At 38.4% G+C, this 20298-nt stretch overlaps 1 protein-coding gene across 1 annotated transcript in view; it reads left to right on the forward strand.

Moving 5' to 3' along the window:
- Positions 1-16976, forward strand: part of NOP14 (NOP14 nucleolar protein) — a 23685-nt gene extending 6709 nt beyond the window's left edge. The window contains exons 7-18 of the mRNA XM_010141524.1: positions 708-839; positions 2151-2460; positions 3742-3872; positions 4111-4196; positions 5765-5900; positions 7737-7838; positions 8611-8764; positions 12912-13071; positions 13912-14059; positions 15011-15129; positions 16301-16456; positions 16790-16976. Of these exons, the coding sequence (XP_010139826.1) occupies positions 708-839; positions 2151-2460; positions 3742-3872; positions 4111-4196; positions 5765-5900; positions 7737-7838; positions 8611-8764; positions 12912-13071; positions 13912-14059; positions 15011-15129; positions 16301-16456; positions 16790-16889 (1734 nt within the window). The 3' untranslated portion in view covers positions 16890-16976. The remainder of the gene's footprint in view (positions 1-707; positions 840-2150; positions 2461-3741; positions 3873-4110; positions 4197-5764; positions 5901-7736; positions 7839-8610; positions 8765-12911; positions 13072-13911; positions 14060-15010; positions 15130-16300; positions 16457-16789) is intronic.
- Positions 16977-20298: the final 3322 nt, after the last annotated feature.

Here is a 20298-nt window from a genome sequence, read left to right on the forward strand (position 1 = left end):
GAAAGATTGAATAATTTGGTAAATGTTTCTGTCCTCATGTTCTTTTTGTTTTGGTATACTAGGGACATGTTCAGGACTGCAGGTATTCAGTACCTTCAGGTTTCCTCAGAACAACTCAGTAGCTAACAGCAGCAAAGAAAGAAAGATTTTTTTTTTTTTTCTTCTTTTCTGTTCTTGTCCTCTTGTTTGATTCACAGTCTAGCTGATTGCCCAGGTGGAAATCCTTTTGTAAATGATTGGTTCAGATATTGCCCATTGAATCTATTTACAAATTTAGTGTAACTTAATCTTAGGATATGGTTGCGTTTACCACAGATTTGTAACACATATGGGAAACACAGATAAACAATGCAGAGGTATAAAACTTTAGAAGCTTACATTTTCTAGTAATGATGCATTTTTCAAATAAGCAAAACAGATAAATTTTAAAATGAGAGACCATAGTGATTCTGGTAAATGCAGTCTTAAAACCTTTCAAATAAGCCAATCCAATTGTCTGTGTGCTCTTAAGAGATTGCAATCCCCACAACTATTAACATATCACCAGCTTTTGCCCATAACTTCTGAAGCTGCTGTTTTTTCTTTTCATCAACTTCAGTAATCCCAGTTAACTTTTTTTTGTCTTCATAGTATTTGAGGAATCTTCCATTCTGGTGTAGTTATGTGATTGAACTAGATGACTGTGTGCTGTATTTCTTCTAAAACAGGCAGATCGATTGCGTCGAATGCGTGGAATAGATGAAGAGGCAAATAAAAAGAAACCTAGCCACGTGTCAGCTGACGATCTAGCTGATGGCTTTATCCTGGATAAAGATGATAGACGTTTATTGTCTTACAAGGTAAAGTTTACAGTTTTAGAATTTTCAGAGTTCTGAAAAGAAAAGCAGTTTGGAAGTGACCTCTGTGGAGAACTCTAGTCCTACCTCCTGCTCAAAGCAGGGTCAACTATGAAATTACCAGTTTGCTTAGGGCTTTATCCAGTCCGTTCTTTGAAAATCTTCAAGAACGGAGGCTGCACATCTCTCTGGGCAGTTGTTACACGGACTGTCCTTACCATGAAAAAGTTTCTCTTGATATCCAGTCTGACCACCTCTTGTTTCAACTTTGGCCTGTTGCTTCTCATTCTCCTGCTGTGGACTGTGATGAAGGGTTGCTCTGCCTTCTCAGTAGTCTCCCTTGTAGGTACTAGAAGGTGGTTGTTCAGTCTAGGCCAAACAAGCCCAGGTCTGCCTTTCCTCATAGTGCAGGTGCCCCAGCGCTCCGACAGCCTTGTCAGCCTTCTGCTGAAGTTGCTGCAGCTTATAGATGTCTTTAGTTTTGGACCTTCAAATACAATAAATGCTATATTCTATGTGGTCTTAAAAGTGTCAAGCAGAGGGGAACAGTAATTTCCCTCAATCTATGGACTGTACTCCTGCTGTTATGGTAGCCTTCCCTGCTGTTAGTCTGCTGGGCTGAGGAGAGGGCTTTGGCCTTTCTGGTAATTTTTTTTTTTTTTTAATATCTGCTGTTTTTGATACAGCTTCCACCAGATTTTGGCCTGAGAATGTTTCTGAAATAAACCTTCCCCTATGAAGTAGCTTTAATTTAAGGTGGCAAAGCAGTATAACCTTAAAGCTGATGTAGTGAGTAAACTGACTGTGGGGTGCACATGTGCATACTGATTTTCCCTTCCTCTCACATGTAAGCAGAAAGAGAACTGCTATTGTCCTCAAAGGGGAGAATACAGGTTGTGAATGTGAATTTAAATTGATGATAAATAAAATAAGGATGATAACAAATATTTATCTGATATGCTATCTTAATGCATAGAAGGAATATACCTTTTTTAACCAGGAATGCTTCTCTAAGAGATACTGAATTTTTCTTCATATCATCTGCTAGTAGCTTTTACGTTTGTGTTGATTCTTTTCATCCTCATATACTGCCTCCTATTCTTCCGGTTTCTTGCAGCCCCTTGGAAATATCCTACTATTCTTATTATTTGTATGCATGTTCTCTCCTTAAAATCCCTTCTTGGCCAGCGCTACTTGGTCAGGGTAGCAAAACTCGGATCCTGTTCATGTGTATTTAGTGATAGCTATGCAGAGTGATTCTGGTGATCGGTCACTTGACGGGTGTTTTAACTGGCTTATTTTCTCTATTGACAGGATGGAAAAATTAATATTGAAAATGAAGAGGAGGAGGAAGAAGATAAGGAGGAAGAAGAGGAGGAGGAAAGTGGGAAGGAAGATAATGAGAATGAAGGAGAAAGTGAGGAAGAATCTGCTAATGGAGATGAGGAGGATGTTGCTGCAGATAGTCACTCTGATCTTGAATCTGACCATGAGAGTGAGGAAGAAGCTGCAGGGGATGGGGAACCGAAGAAACACAAAACAAGTGAAAATGAATCACAGAATGTTGAGGAAGTAGATCCAAGAATGGAAGCTGCCAAATCAGAGCTTCCCTATACATTTGCTGGTAAGCAAAGAACTGGTCCAGAGATCCCTGTTGTCTGCAGGGAGTTTCTCTTTCTTTGCCCTGTAGAATCTTACATATTCCTGTTCATGCACGAAGTTTTGCCTCATAGCTGACTTCTGCTATTCCAGTAGACAGTAACTGTTGTTCTTGGTGATCAGCCCTAGTCATGCTGTGAGCGGTGGGAACCAGATCTCTCATCTCAAAGCTGTTTTTGTTCCTCCAAGCAGCCTTAGAATTGAAAGAGAAATACTGGGGAGAAAAATGGAAAGATCTGTACCCTTTTCTGAAGGTGACAAACACATCCAATCTAAAGTGCTAGTGATTTGCATAAGGGAAGCCAGAATAGTATTTTATGACCTATACTTTAATGAGAAAAGGTTACTTTCTCTAGTTTGGACTGACATTTTTGTCTTCTCTGATGCTTGGAGAGGCAGGGCTCTGAGATTTGATCCCTGCAGTGTAACATTGCAGTATTGTTAAATAGAGACACTTGAAGTTTGACTCTCGTTGGGTCTGTGCATAGGAGGAAGAACGAGGCATCTTTTAAGAAGTAGTACACCAAACATTCATTAAGTCCGTAATGCATCTAACTATTGCCCTAGTGTAGATTTCTTTAACAAAAGTATCCGTTGCAATATTAACCTTTCAAACAACTTCCTTAAGTGCTTGTATTTTTCCATCAAAAGGAGCTAACTTATTACCAAAGCCTTTCAAATTGCATTCAGGTTTTGCTCTAACCAGAAAGCAGTCACATTGAAATAACTCAAAAAACTTAACCAGTTAGGATGTTTTCTAGCACATGGACTTACGCAAAAGACTAAATACATACTAGTCTGTTTCATTTTTTTTATTATTATTTTCTATTAGTGGCAAGGTTCTTACTTTTGTTAATACCCTTTACACAAATGCTAGTTAGGTATGAATTAATACCTGATAGAGCTCATGGTATTATGGTAAATTCATGATTGAATGTGTGCTTAGGTTTAATTCTGCTTTATGCGTGTCAACATGGTTATGCTTAGCTTAGGCAGCAAATGTAGAATGAACTGAATTTTAATCATTGAAAAATGTTCACATTATTTTCTGACTTATGTTCATATGTATAATGTTACATATATGCTGCTAGGTTATTAATGTTTAAAAGATGATTATTGAAAAGCTGTGTGTTACCTTTCTCTGAATAGTAACATTTTGAAATTGGAAGCTTGTTAGATGTTTACTTGGATTTAATAGGTTAAGTTTCAGATTTTCCCTTGGTCAACTTTTGTTTTTACTTTCTAGTTCCTGAGTCCTATGAGACATTTAAGTCTTTATTGGCTGGAATAACAATAGAAGAACAACTTACTGTACTGGAGAGAATTCAGAAGTGCAATCATCCAAGCCTTGCAGCGGGAAACAAAGAAAAGTTGGAAGTATGGGGGTTTTGTTTCGTTCGAAGTTTAAAATTAATTTTGAAGTCCAGACTAGGTTTTAGTAAGCATTCAGGAAGCAATATAAAACATACATGCTTCTGTGTTGTGAATAGCAGTAGCATCAACGTACCACTCTTCATTTTCTAACTTCTGTATCACTGTTCTTTTGTGCTGCTTATGAATGTGTACAACAAAGGAAAAAACACCTAATAATTTTAACATATTATGTTTATTGCAGAAATTGTTTGGCTTCCTTCTGGAGTATATTGGGGAGTTAGCAACTCTGGAGTTGCCAGAGCTCAGAACAATTGACAAACTGATCCTGTAAGTAATAAATCTTAAGGCTTCTGCTCCTTTATGACTTAGAGAAACACTACCTAGGGTAAAGCATTTAGCGAGTTGTTTCAAATAGTTCTGTAGGAATTGTAGGCAACGCGTAACTCTCCAGCTCCATAGTGTTTTGTTTCATTTATTGCTTGAACTAGTAATTGTACGAAGACATTTTCAAAAACTCGGAATGTAGTTTTTGTTCTGCAAAATTATTTTAGTGGGTGGTGGATAAATAATACCATGTATTCGTGCAGAGTTCTGTGTATGAATTCATTTAGACTGCTGATGGAGGATTTTAAGCTTTGAAATGATGGTATGCAGTTCCCTTTTCAATATTTGTTTTTTCCATGGGTTGCAGTTCTGTGAATTCACTCAGGGAACTAGATGAAAATGGAATTAAAGACTGTTAATAGTGAGCTCCTACAAAAGTTCCATAGTGACAAGAGAACCAATTTGTCTCAGTGGTATACAGCCAAGGCCGAGAGTCAATGGACACAGGATGCTAAAGGGAAACTCCAGTTAGCTGTAAAGAAAAAAAAAACATTTCACAGCAAAGGTACTGAACATTAAAACAAGTTTCCCAGAGAGACTGTGGAATCTTTACCCTTGAAGACAGACAGAATTCGACAAAGCCATGAGCTTAGCCAAGCTTTGAGCAGGGAGTTGCATCAGACGTCTCTAAAGGTCCCTTCCAAGCAAAATTACTTTGTGATTACCATCTTGACTTTGTAGAATAAAGAGCTTTCTTTCCGTGAGTTACCTGTATGTAGTTTTCAGCATATGATTTTTATTTTGTGTTGAAGTAGGAAGTCTTTAAAAATCTATTATATGCAGCTTTAGTGTTCATTGTTCTGTTCCATTCATCAGCTGGAGTACTGACCCGTTGATACTGTTGCACATGCTGGGGCTTTGTAAAAAGAGTGTAAACACATTTTGATTGTTTTCTAGAACTGGGTTTTATTAATATCACTACAGACATTTTTAACTGAAAATACTGGAAAACCTCTGACCAAACAGATACAGACTCCTGACTGCATCTCCCTTATAGGCACTAACCACAGACCAAGAGCTGACTTAACTTTGCGGGTACTGGTTTGTTTGGGTTTTTTTGCTGTAGGTAGTAATTTTGCTAACCATGTTGCTGCCTCACTTGTTGTTTAACATTACCTAAGAATATTTAGAGTAGAGGGCTGCCTAGTTCTGTGGCAGCATAACTCAGAGCAGAAAAAAGGTAGGTAGGAGAATCAGAAAGATATGTTTTAACCATAGCTGATGATCTGAAAGTGTGTTTTAAAGTTTTAAATTAATTTTTATTTAAGAAACTACCAGATCAACTATCTCACAAGGCCCACTGAAAAATAGTGTCTCTGTAAACTAAAAGTATTATAATAATAATCTATATACTGGTTGGCTAGTTCTAAAAAAAAGAGGGATTTGTTTCAGGGAATTTGTTATTGTTATAATGTAGATGGAACACAAAAAATCTTACAAGTGCTTAAAAATGAGGGTTTTATTAACGTCAATGGTGTAACTTGATTATGACTTACGTTTCTTGTTAATAGGCCATTGTACAATCTTTGCCAGATGTTTCCTGAGGCAGCCAGCGACAGTATTAAGTTTATCCTTCGGGACGCTGCACATGATACAGAAGAAGTAGCTGAAGTCAAAGGCCGTGCAACATTTCCAGGTTTAGACACGGTAACGAATGCATACTGCTAGGAAAACCTGATGTTCTTTCCATTAGTATAGAAATGCCAGAAAATGCGAGATGGCATTAAATTTAATTTTATTTTTTGAAGTATGTAAGGGATTATTAGCATCTATGACTTCTTAGGTTTCTTAATACTTTAAATTGCCTCTCTGGAGATAAGCTGTAACAAAAACCTCCCATAACGACAACAAAAAGTCCTGAGAAGCAACCAACCAACCCCACACACACTTCTGTTCTTCAGAATGGAAGTGTGACACTGTAATATTAATACAGGGAAAATACCTTAAAATTGTCCCTTCGGTTTTCATAGCAGGACATTCTTTGTTCTCCTAATGAAACTGAAATGGGTAGTTGTAGGAAGAAGTGATACTGTCAGTTATGTCCTGATTCCTTTAATTGTGTTAAGTGCAAATGATTTAAAAAAGTGCTCCTAGGTTAACAAAAATATCAATGAAATATTATTATGGGTAGAAAAATACAGCATTTCTTAGTACTTTGTACATGATAATTACTAACTCAGAGAATTGACCTTTCCTTCTTGTGTTAGTAATGTTTCAAAATTTCGGTGGAGATGCTAAATGTGAATAGACACCTTTTTCAGTCTCTAGGTAAATGGCTTGCTAGGGTATGCAAGAGTGGAGCATATGGCAAATGAGTATTTGTTCACTGTAGTAAAAAGTTTCAAAGACAAACCATAAGTCAGTAGTTCAAAGGGAGTTACTTGTTTTCGGTCTCCCAGCTTGTTGAAGCAATGCTACCTAATGGAATAATTAGACTGTTAAGAGAAAATAGGCTGAAGGATTTGCTTAGAAGACTTGGTTCTTACAGCTTAGAAATTAGTTCTTCTGAAGAGTCTGTATTCAGGATGTTTGGATTTCCCAGGAAATGTATTGTAGAGAGCTTTTAACTTGTATTTTTATTTTGTCACGGTCACCCTTATGACATCAATCACTTGTCTGACTTTCATTCCCTTCAGAAGACTTTCCCGGGTTTCAGGCTGTCGTTGTCCTTCAGGGTGCAATTGTATCACTCTTCTGTTCTCAAAACGCTTGTTTGAATGAACATTCATTAGACCACTTGAGTTAGCAGACCTTTTATGTGCCTAGAGATAATCTAAGCTGGAATTTGGACTGCGGTATTTAGTAACCAAAACAGTTCAGGAGAATTTGTTTACCACAGAAACTTCATAGAGGGAGACAGAGCTGAAACACTAAAACTTTGCTATGTAAATATCCACTTAGATCGTTTTCAGAATCACCTCAAAACTGATGTTTAACACCCTTATGGTCCTGACAGCAGGTGAACTTGTCATTTGTAGCTCTCTAACGAGGTGTCTTCAGTAAAAGTGAACCTAATAATCAGTGTTTAGTTCTTCTGGCTGCAGTTTGTTGATGTATGCCAGTGCCTGAGGGACCTGGTCATTTAGTTGTCTGTAGTGAGGACCTGATGAAAGGTGTCACAGGTCCTGTGTGGCCACTTGGTCATTTGTTTTGGTGTGAGAGTATGTGATTGAGGTGGGCTGAAGGAGGTCAGATTTTCGTATGGAGTAAATGGGGTCAGGAGGCATCATTCCTTCTTGGTGGTTCTCTCATTGCCTGCTTGAATTAATGCAACGGTAGATCTATAATGGACATTCCATTTTCTTATGCAACTTAAGCAGTTGTCTCCATAAATACCTCATGACAGATTTCTCAAAGTGATGTATATCAGTATTTTTAGACTACTACATGGCAGTTATTCATCAGTTACAAATGTGTAAAGTCAAGCTCCTGGGAATAATCTCTTAACTGTATTTTGCCTTACTCTGTTTTGTGTACTATCAGCTTATTTATTTGAAAATTACATCCCTGCTGTTTCCAACTTCTGACTTCTGGCATCCAGTTGTAACGCCTGCTTTTATGTACATGAGTCAGCTACTTACTAAGGTATGTCTGTGTTGTTGTTTCTCAGTATATAACTTCTTTTCCTTGTTTCTTCCTAGGGCTCCAAATATACGTGTTAGCATTAATATGTATATTGGAAGTGTACTGAAAAGACAGCTGTGTTTGAAATAGTCACAAATAGTAACTGGAAGAAAAAGTGAAGAGGAAAACACTTGCAGAGCACAGTCCAACTTAAAAAACTGTATCTAATCCTTTTTTCAAGCTGTCACACAAGAATTCCTTATATGGCAAATTACATAGGACTCAGAACAGCCTGAATACAGTCTGAAATCATTCATCAGTAATTTCTCTTCCATATATTGCGTTTGTCCCTCCTTAAGAAAGATACTTACTTAAAAATTGGCAGTATTCGTTTTCGTCGAAAAAGTATCTAGTGCAGTCTATTGCAGTCAAAATATTTTTTTATATAAATACCCTGCCTATATGTTCTGAAAGTCTCAAGCTAGTTGTTCTATTGCTGTCAGATATCCAAGTTGTTCTGAGTCTTATATTTCCTTGGTTCATTTCTAAAGAACTTATTATTTGTGGTTTAGCACCTTCTAGTGGCTAAATCAGTTCTGAGAGACTTCTTGCTCCATTATGCATATAATCTTCAGCGAAGGGAAAACAAATACATTGTTCATGTAAATCCAAAGGGTGTAATTTTACAGATTTTAAATGTATACAACTTTTCTGCTTTTTGGGAGATCCTATATATGTGGTGTATAGACTTCTAATAATTAATATTTTTGTGCTGCTTTTTTTTTTCTCTTAGTGTCGTATCACAACATTGCAAGATGTTATTAAAGGGTTATTTATATGCTGTTTGTTCCTGGAATATGTAAGTCTCTCCAAAAGATTTGTACCAGAACTCATCAATTTTCTTCTTGGAGTACTTCACATATCTCTACCCAAAAAACAGGCCCAGGGTGAGTTTGTTTACAGTAAATGAGTAATACTTTCTAGTATTAGGGTTTATCTTTTAAATTTCATTAAAATCTTTCACACTGAATTTGGTTTTTTGAACAGAAAAGACCAAAATCATCTATTAGGTTAGCCATACGCAACCTTGATTCTTGTGCATCTTGTTATGAAGCAGATCCTCTAGTGTTGTTGGCAGGAAGGAAAGAACTGAAGTTATTCTAGGAGATGAAGTCATGTTGCCCACAGTGCAGCATTTTTGCAATAGTGTTGTTCTAAATAGACTGTGTGATTGAACTGTGCTCTTAAATTCGCAGTCCCTAATGGATTGCCAGTGAGTACCCAGTATCTTCGCAGTGAGGCAGCAGCTAATGCTGCAGATACCCTCCCCCCTCAGCTAATAGCCGTATCACCAAGGTAAATGAGGGAAATGTATCACAAAGTTGGTATTTTTCCTTTTTGTTTTTGACATGGATTTGTTGTAGTGTGACAGAGAGCAGCTACCCCCACAAGCAGGATTAGTCTCTGCTGCAAACTATGTAGACTTAGGAACTTGCGCAAAAACCAGGGAGAATAACGCTATGCTAGCAAATTATTTTTGTTTGCCAGTCTTCTTCTTTGACTTTCTCTTTTGTATTTATTTCTAGCTTTAAAGTTATGCCAGATCTGAGGTCTTTTTGTTGATGAGTTTAGTGACAATTTCACTTATTAGGGCATTTGTCAGAGTATAGTAACTAATTCATGTGTTAGTACCTCTGTCTGGGTCACTCTGAGACCATGTGACTCTGCAGGAAGGATATTGTCAAGTGAAAAATTGAATTTATTGGCAAACTCACAAGACATTTGGGATTTAAGGAACTACAGGCTATGTGTTAATATGCTTATCACTCTTGGACAGAGTTTCTTTAGGTGTCTTATCTTCAGGGTTCAGCTTCTGTCATTGCAGTATTCCAGTACATCTTCAGTAGTACTGAGTGGTTGTCTTGCAGTTCCCTTTATTTTTCCCTCTGTAGGATTTTTATGCCTCTGCGTGCTGGCATTTATTTTCTTCTGAATTTTTGAGCTATTAATGATCCCTTTCTCAACAAGCTTAGCACTGCAGTTTCACTGTTGTTATATTTTATGGCTGTACCCTACAGACTTTCTTCCAGCTGCTTCTTGTAGCTTCTGAAGTCTAAGCCAAGGTTACACAGCTGGGCTGCATCAGAGCTAAGCCCAGGACTCTCAGAACACCAACAGCTGAACTCTTAGAAGGAGTTGGGAAGAGGTTACGGAGTGGGTGGGTTATATAGCACTTAAAGTATTTTTTTCCTTTGTGTAGTCTCTTGGGAATAGTTGATCTACAAAGGTTTTTGGTACAGTTAAAATACAAGATTCTGCAAAATCAGATAAGAAACTATTTTAAAACAATTAGTGTTAACCGATCAAGTGTTTTTTTTAAATTTACATTATTCCTACTAATGACTTTGTGTTAGTTAAATTTGCATGGTGATGGTTTCTTTTAGCAGTGAAGAAAAGCTCAATAAAAGGTACATAAGAGACACAGTGTTCTCTTAGAATTTTTCAGTCAATATTGATGCTCTGAAGTTATCAAAGTATCCAGTCATGTTTTTAAATATTCGTGGTGGAAGTATTGCTGATAAACATGATGATTAGGCTGTCAACGCAGAATATTTGTAAATGAGCACACATCCAGTTCTCTGGAACATTAATAGACTGTCACACCAAAAAATTTCTTGGGGTTCAGTTTTGACAGCAAGTAGAATCAGCAAACAGAACTCTTTGTTGTCTTTATTTTATGATCTTGATCCATAAATGAAGAAATTACGTGGAATACAACATCATAAAAGACTGAAGTACAGTCTGCTTTAGACTTAAACAATTGCTACCTTAACAAAGGAGAAAAGCTGGAGATGGAGTGGGGAGGAATTGTCATTGTTGATAGCCTTAGCTAATGGAATTGGTAGTGAGATCTGCTATCCTTTTGCTAATAAAGCAGGTAATAAAACTCAGGTATCTTAGATCTTGATCTTGTATATGCCTGTGTGTCAGTCTCTCACAATTTTGGGTCTCAAACCTTATTAATCTTTTTTTAAACATACTGTCTTCTGGCCTGTCTGTAAAGTGTCACATGCAGGTTCTAGAGCATGCGAATAATCTTAACTTACAGTTTGTAAAAGTTTTGAAGTCAGTTCCATTATAAGCTTGCAGGATGTAAGGAAAATGAGGTGGGAGGGAGAAAGGTTAAGCACAGAGGCTGTGAATTATTTTCTCCCTTAGCCATGAAATTCCTCAGATGCTTCTTTCATGTTGCTCTGTAAGTACTGTTTCACTGTGCTTCTGATCGTAAGCTGATCTGTGCTTCTTAAGCATTTTCCATATGCCCTGCTCCAGTATGTATTATGTGTTCCATGCTATTCTTGTTTTAAAACTACTTACAGTGGGGGTAGACTTCTATAGCATGTATCTGAGGGCCCCTGCTGAAAAACCCTCATGGAAAACCCTCAGGGATGTACTGCAACTGCAGGCTCTCCTTGCTCAGCTCACTGTGCTGCTTAACCACTTTCTGATCAAAGCCTTCTACTTGTAACTCCATGGGAAAGTCCTGTTCCTGCCCTTTCTTCTTAAGTGTATCCAATACTCCGTTCTCAGTGCCAGTTTAAGTGTGCATCCTGTTACCTGGATAAGTGAGGCAGATAGGTACCTACATGTCTTCTCTCTCCCTGTGCACAGAATCATAGAATGAATTACAGAATTACAGAGTGGTTTGGGTTGGAAGGGAACTTAAAGATCATCTAGTTCCAACTCCCTTGCCATGGGTAGGGACACCTTTCACTAGATCAGGTTCCTCAAAGCCCCATCCAACATGGCCTTCAACACTTCCAGGGATGGGGAATCGACAATTTCTCTGGGCAACCTGATCCAGTGGCTCAGCACCCTGAGAATTTCTTCCCAATATCTACTCTAAATCTACCCTCTTCTAGTTTAAAACCATTAATTACCTTATCTATCACTACACTCCCCGATCAAGAGTCCCTCCTAATGGTTGCTCTCAATCCACTCATCACCCGGCCTGTATTTGTATTTGGGATTGTCTCAACCCATGTGCAGGACCTTGCACTCAGCCTTCATAAGGTTCACACGGCCCACCTCTCTAGCCCGTGCAGGTCTCTCTGGATGGCATCCCTTCCCTCTAGGACATCAGCCACAACACTCAGCTTGGTGTCATCTGCAGACTTGCTGAGGGTGCACTCAAACCCATTGTCCATGTCCCTGACAAAGATGTTAAATAATACTGGTCCCAATACAGACCCCTGAGGGACATCACTTATCATTGGTTTCCATTCAGACATTGAGCTGACCACAACTTTTTGAGTTTGACTATCTAATTCCTTATCCACTGAGTGGCCTGTGCATCAAATCCATGTCTCTCCATTTTCGAGACAAGGATGTTGTTTGGGATAGCATCAAATGCTTTGAACAAGTCCACTTAGACCATGTCAGTCACTCTTCCCTTATCTACCAACTCTGTAACCCCATTGTGGAGGCCACCAAATTTGTCAGGCATGGATTGACTGAAGCCATGTTGCTTGGCACAAATTGCCTCTCTGTTTTCCTTGTGCCTTAGCATAGTTTCCAGGAAGATCTGCTCCATGATCTTGGTGGGCATGGAGACCAATTGCCCTGCAGTTCCCCAGGTCTTCCTTTTCTTCCCTTTTTAAAAATGAGGTTTATTTTTCTCCTTTTCTAGTCACTGGGAACTTCACCAATCTGCCACAACTTTCTGAATGTGATGGAGAGTGGCTTAGTGTCTGCCGATTCCCTCGGGACTTTCAGAGGCATTTCATCAGGTCCCATGGACTTGTGTACCTTCAGATACCTTAGATGGCCTTGAACCTTATCTTCTATGGTGGGCAGGACTTCATTGTCCCCATCCCTGCCTTTGGATTCTGTGGATTGGGCAGTGTGACTAGAGCACTTACCTGTGATTGTACCCATGCTTCAGTGTCTTCCATTATTTTAGGAAAACATGATACAGATAGAATATTTCCTTAAGCAGTATGATTAAAAATGTAAAAAGAGTTGGTTTTCCTTTCTTCAGAAAGAATGCTTAGAACTGATCTTGTTTAATGGCTGTTGTTCTTGTTTTTTTAGGCTATACCATAGTCCATCCATTTACACCAGTGGGGAAAAATTTAGAACTGCTTTTGGTGTGTGATAAAGAGGATCTGGAAAGTTGGCAGAAGCAAAATCTGCCATTGAGTATTGTGACTAAATTGAAGGAAAGTAGCAGAACGGAAACCAATCATATCAGGTATGTAGGAAATGTGAATGGAAGAAATACTGGGTCATCTTTTGGGTATCTCAGTGACAGTGCTCTTTAGGAGAAACAATGGGAGTGGTGAGTTGCTCTGCTTTAATGGTGCTACTCTGTAGCATATGAAATTGCTGATCTTTTGCCAGAACACTTGCAGAGCAAGTTATACAGAGCACTTGGAGTACTTCAGCCCTTCCATTCCTTTTCAGTACAGCCATGAGCTGATGAGGATGGTGTAGACACAGAGAGGTGCACCGTACTTCAAACTGTCAAGCTCCTCAGAAGCAAATAGCTGTATTTACATACAAACATGATGTTAGAAAGTGTCACTTGAGCAATAAAATGCTGAAGTTAGGAAAGACCACAATTCAACTTGTTCATTAACCATATTCAGCCTCATTTTTCACCTTGTGCTTGTGTTAAGGTAGAACTTCAGGGATGAGTAAGCATTTTGTTATGAAGTTCAAAAAGGAAACCCAAAACCAGAATTACTAATTCTGTTTCAGTGAAGTTTTAGAACTTCAGAAACAGTACCAGAACACTTTTAAAACCAATATAAAAACTTCTTACTCCACATAAGTGGCAAAGACACAATACTTGCTTGTGCTTTTGTACTGACAAAGATTTGTTGCTCATGGATTTCTTGGGTATTTGCTTAGGAGAGTGAAATTTAGTCTGAATTAACATCTAGAAACAGCCTTGTGACTGTTTCTGTCAAGCTGTCTTTATAATAGATGCTGCTATCACTCCCAAGTTTAATTAATTTGTTTAATTTTATTTGAAAAGCCATTACAGTTCTTTGCAAATGACATTGTTAATTCTTTTGTGCATTAACAGGCTGTCATGTCTAGCCCTGTGTTTTGACCTTATTAAAAAATGTGTGGCTCTGTATGAGTCTTTACCATCGTTCCGTGAAATAATGCATCCTGTCAGAGTTCTCCTTACACAACATGTGCCTGTAAATGAATATCCTGAAAAAATGCAGGTATGTGTTCCTCAAGAATGAAATAATTGGTATGTTTGTTTTATTAATGAATTCTGTTATCTTCACCTGTGCTTAAACAAAAAACAAGTATAAGTATCAGTGAGTTTTGGGGGGGGGTTTTCCAAGGGTCAGGCATTTGACTTTTGTGCTATCCAAAACTCGCAGTGATGCTTTTGTGGGAAAACCAAATAAAAGCAGAGAATGTTTAGAAAAGATGTTTTTCATTCTGTATCTTGTTTTGCCCCTCTAATTGAAGAGAATAGTAGCTTGTAATAATGTAATATTCCATGAATGAGGTAATTTATAGGAGTAGGAGTCTGATTGTCCAGTTGCTCTTGTACTTCTATAATGAATCTTGGTACAACCAAATACATGTACCAGATAGATTGATGAGGTAGTATTTACAGCTGTCCAGGTAAAACTAGACATGAATATGCCTGGTCAGCTATCTTACTTAAACCAGGGCAGTTGTTTATTTTCTAGCAGTTAGGTTAAAATTTTCGATCTGTCTCTTCTGAATGTAACAGAATTGTCCTCTCCTCAAAGAAAAAGGTATCACGAAATATCCTTAGAGAACAAGGTTTTGTAACATAAATGATGCGAAACAGCCTGAATTTTTTGCCAAACAAAATGAACAATCATTCCTAAAATTATCCTGAAAGGCAGAGTCTGAATTAGTCTTGCTTCTTCCTCTCTTACGTGAAACTACCTGCAGACCTTTCTTATTGTCTGTTATACTATCTGAATAGACTTCCAGAAGTGTTTAAAAATTACCTGGCCTGGAAGGCTTACAGCGTTTCAGTGTTCGCAGTGTCCTAACAAATAGCACTGACTTTACCCAGAGAAAGGACATATGGGGAAAACATTCCTGTTGATTCAATTTACAATAGTTTGTGACTTACGGTGTCGTTTGATACACTTTTTAAATTATAATTTGATTTGCATTTTCAGGAGTGGTATCACAGTGCTCTGAAAGAGATAGACAACAAAGCAAAATGCTATACCCCACTGGTATGTGAGAAAAAGAAGCCAGTGCCATTGAAACAGTATACACCTAAAATTGTGAAAGTGTAAGTAAAGCAACGCTTGATGCGAAGGGAAAGCACTGTTAAGATTTTCAGCAAGTTAGGATTTGGAAAACAGGACGTGAAACAGTGTTTCTGGTAGATTTTGTGCACAAATCATGAGGGACCAACTACTTGTGTGGTAAGGAGGGAAAGGAAAAAGGAGGAATTCTAAGAAATAGAGGAAAGATAGAGGAATCAATTCTTGCCCATATAATTACATTTCAAGATTAAAAGAGGTGGTTGTTACTACCTAGTCAGGTGGTTTACTCAATGCTCTGTCAAGTAGTCAAGTCTGAAGAACAAGAGGGAGTAGTTCATATATGTGTGAACTACATGAAGGTGTGGATGGATGGTGAAAGTACAGAGGGATGCCTCACCAGAGCAAAAGATAAGGCGCTACTCGTACTCTGCATTGCAGGCCATGACAAATAATCAGTCAGACTGAAGTTTTCCTTTAAACATGCTTGTTTGACCCGTTCCTTTCTCTACCCCCACCAATCAGCTTTCTACCTTCCAACAGCAGCAATGACAAAAAAAGTGTTTATTTCCCCCTTTTTTACAGAGCTTGCAGTGACCATGTGCATTTTTGTAGTCTACTTTGGAATTAAACTTTAATAACACTAGTTTGGTTTTGTAGGTAATAGAACAGTATGCTGATTCAGGAAGTCTGCTTTATTTTGGCTGCTGCCTTATTTAGCTGTGTTGGTAATTACAGCGGCATAAACTGTCTGCTGCCTTCTACTAATTGAAGAGGACAGCTTTCCTCTGCTGTACACATGTATCCCAAAGAAACTGATTAGACTTTTCCTGTAGAATTCATCTGCAGAGAAGGTCTGCAAAAACTTAAAATATATTGGAGTTTCTATCTTTCTCCATACATCTTTCATTCTTCAGTTCTAGCTTTTTCAGTCTGTTTACAATGCAGGCTGCGTATGGGGGATTGAAGTGTAAATGTTGTCTGCGTGTCGTTTGCATGATGCTGACATGCAGTTAGAAGGTCTGGTGAGTGTTCTTCTGGTATCTTCATTGGGCAGCTTCTTATTTTACAAGTTAATCACGTAATATGCAGGAATTACTGTAGAGTTAGTACTCATAGAAAAGCGCACTCCTTACAAACGTGAAAAAGTTGGTTTTGTTAAGCTGTTTTGTGCTCATGCGTGCATTCTCTTTTCAGTTTAGAGTTTGGAAGAAAGCAGGGAGGCAGCAAGAAGGAGCAAGAAAGCAAGCAGCTGATTCGTAAACATAAACGTGAACTTAAAGGAGCCATTCGTGAGATTCGGAAGGACAACCAGTTTCTGGCTAGAACACAACTTTCAGAAATCATGGAGAGGTAATGTAGCCTTTGTTTCAGCACACTTTTGGGTGCTTCTGCTGCGCCTTCGTTTCTTTGCTGCATGCCAAGACCGACAATAATGATCAACCGTACTAAACTTAAATAAAACTGCACAATTTGGGTGAAAACATATTTTCAATACAGATCATTTAAAGGGATTTTGACTTTGCAGTTTCATTTCTCTAGTTTAAGAATATGCAGGCTGTTTTTATCTAAGTGTGTGTTGGTGACATTTAAGAGGTGGGGGACTTTTGATAATTGTTGTCTAAATATACTTATTTTCCCTAATACAATCTTTCTGACATATTTTATATGTTGATTGTTTTACAGAGATTCAGCCAGAAAAAGAAAAGTGAAAGAGCTTCTTGGTAGCCTTGCTACACAGGAAGGTGAATGGAAAGCATTGAAAAGGAAAAAAGGGAAGAATTAATTTGGACTACCTACAGCAGGAAACTTTGTTTTTACTGCCATATAAAATACCCCAATCCTATCTCTTTTGAAGAGATTTTAATTGCATTCCTTTTGAGGAGACAACAACATCAGATCTGTCTGAAAAAGTGAACCTGCTTATTGGAAAAATCCACAGGTTTTCATACAGAAAATAAAACAACACTTTTGTATGTGGTATACTTCTGTTTATTTTCATAATAGAGACTATTTGGAGTATTCCTAGGGGAGTATGTGAGACCAGGCTTTAGTCTAACTTGAACTACACACACAGAGAATTGTACAGCAGAAACTTTTTGTTATCTTCTTTTAATACTGAATAATTGCAGGCAGCTCTCTTGCCGTCAGCTCTCCTAATTAAGCAGTAACATTTCAATTAGTCTGTAGCACTGGCACATTTTAATTCATGTATTCCATTGAGTAATGGAATCAGCTTTCAAGCAGAAGTCCTTTGCTAAAGCTGTGTGTCTGTTCATCTCTTCAGTATGTTCTGAATCAAGCACAGCTCTGAAATTCTTAATAATCCCGATTGACTAGAATTCCGCAGTGTATTCATAAGTACCTGATTTCAGTGGACAGTAAAATCATTGAATCTCTTCCACTTATTTTATCATGTGTGTCTAATTACTGATAACTGCCCAGTATGACTTTGTAAAACATCTGCATTTCAAATAGAGCCAATGAATACTTCTGACACTTTTTATATATATATACTATATTAGTGAAGAAACATTGCTGTGAGACAAGGAGCATCACAGCTAGTCTGTAACCTACCGATTTTGTAAGTTCAGTGACAGTGACATTTATTGGAAACCTTTTATGAAAATGAAATCCCCTTTTACAATAATGGCGGTGGTTGTTTTTTTTCCCAAATGAGACTTGTAATGAAAGCAGGACGACGACTAGGGAGGGATGGGTTAGGCTTTACATTTAACTCTAATGACAAAACTGTCTTTATAAGGTGAGTCGTGTTAAAGGTTTATCCAGGTATGTTTCTTATGAGAGAAAAAAGAAACTTTATTTGAAGCAAAGGGCTTTTGAATTTCAGTGCAAATCTAGGAAGTAATGTGATTATCATCAGTGCTTTTGGCTTGCAAAACCAGTTGTATTGTTAAAACAGGCTGGGTCCTAAATGTGAGATACTCACATCTCTAAAATGAGTAAGATTTCCGTGTTTGAAATCCATTCATGCTTCTGAAAACAAATATAATTTCAGGTAACCTTTCCAAATGAGTAAATCTTCAAAGGGATCTTGGAAGATTAGTATACCTCCTGTTCTATTTCCATATGGCACAGTATGGATTAAAAGAAAAAACCCCAAAACAAAACTTTTAGTATAGTTCAACCCAAGAACTTAAGACTGAAGTAATGAGGAAGGAGATAACTTTTTATTTTATGCTCTAAATCAGCACTTTCAGTTTGGGAGTTTAGTCCTGGTGTATTTCTCCTTTGCAGAAATAAAATGTCAAAAAAAATTATTTATCTGACTTTATTTTTCAAACAGCAGGTAGCCTCAGAAGATTTATGCAGCAGAGTATTAGAATCACAGGGAGGCTGACAGCTGCACTTTGATCCTGGGGCAGTGATTTTTTAATACTATTTGCAACTACTTGTTATTCTTCGGTAAGGGAGGTGAGAAAGAAATAGGGGAGAGACAAAGTAAGATGAGACAACAGTGTTTGTGAGAAAGGATGTTTTTTGTGACAAGTGAATGAACAGGAATATCTTGTGATGAACAAAGATAAAGGACAGGGAAACCTCAAACTTAATACGACTTTTGGAATGTCAGACTGAAAGTGGTTGTGTTTGAAACCATGCTGAATGAAAACTGCTGCATGCACTTGTACAAATCGTATTGTTAATATTTAAAATCAGATTTAACATTATAAACCTGGGGCAAATGGTGATACTTAATGTAATTCGCCCAACTAGGAAAGCAGGACTACCTAGTCTTGCCTCAGCTTAATAATCACTAGAATTTGATGTTTTTGCCATTGCCTCACTGCTATAGTGGTGGTGCTCTGATGTCACAGAAGGTGGTAGGAAGGTCTGGTCATTTGAATTACAAAGGACAAGCTTGAGAGTCCGCAAATCCTTTCTCATAGTTTCCTGAACACCATCACGTTCACCAATGTCTCTTGTCTCTGTGTCATTTGACACATCAGTTATCATTTATAAATCTGATGATTAGCCAAAAAAAGAAACTATTCTATAACTACAACTGAGTCATGAGACACAAAAAAAGGAAAATTACTGTCAACATCAGCTGTCCCAGCGAATAGCTATCCTGCATGTGAATATCGTAAAAAATAGTATGAGAATAAAACTGTTGGCTAGAATTGCATTTATTACCTTATTTATGACAGCATGAAAAGCTTCCTCATTAGTTTGGTCTCTTGGTTGTCAGCTGAAAGCTGGTTTGGTATTCTCAGTCATGCCTTGCAGAAGCCATCATCTGTTGTAGTGTAACCATATTCTGTGTATGCCATCCCTTTGTGCCGTCGGCTTCTGCTATATGGAGGTACTGAGGTTGCTCCTGAGCTCGGCAGGAGCTGGAATTTACTGAGAAGCAGAAATGGAGCTCTACTGGGTGGAGGCTGGTGAGCCAGCAGTGTGACCACCCGGTAGCCAAGGCAGCCAACAGCATCTTGACCTGTATCAGCAATAGTGTGGCCGTCAGGAGAAGGGAAGTGATTGTTCCCCTGTACTCAGCGCTGGTAAGGGCCACACCTTGAGTACTGTGTCCAATTTTGGTCCCTCACCTCAACAAGGATGTTGAGGTGCTGGAGCATGTCCAGAGAAGGGCAACAACGATGGTGAAGGGTCTAGAGAACAAGTCTTCCAAGGAGTGGCTTAAGGAACTGTGGTTGTGGTGAAGCATTGGAACAGGCTGCCCAGGAAGGTGGTGGAGTCCCCATCCGTGGAAGGATGTGAAACACATGTAGGTGTGGTGCTGAGGGACATGGTTTAGGGACCCTGTCAGTGCAGGGTGAACAGTTGGACTCAGTGATCTTGAAGATCTCTTCCAACCAGATGATTCTGTGATTCTGTCTGCTTTACTGCAGTCTGTTCAGCCACAGGAGCTGTCAGGGCTGCTTTCCTCTTAGTGTGCCTTCCGGGCGTTTGGAAGAGAGGAACAAAAGTTATGACATAAAACATTTGGCAGCTTTATCATAGCTCTGAGATTGTGAGCCGTTATATATTCAGGGGGCCAAAATCTTCCCACAAATGTGCTCATTTTGGTCTCTCAGTTTGTCACCTAAGCTAAGAGGTACATTCTCAGTCCTAAATGTGTGGGTTATGCCATCTTGCATAGTTAAAATGCCTGAATTACTGATTATTTGTAAGGGTTGGTGGTTTGGAGTTTGGTTTTTTTTTTTTGGGGGGGTAGG

This window comes from Buceros rhinoceros, unplaced genomic scaffold (assembly GCF_000710305.1).
Source record: "Buceros rhinoceros silvestris isolate BGI_N320 unplaced genomic scaffold, ASM71030v1 scaffold16558, whole genome shotgun sequence".
Lineage (NCBI taxonomy): Eukaryota > Metazoa > Chordata > Aves > Bucerotiformes > Bucerotidae > Buceros > Buceros rhinoceros.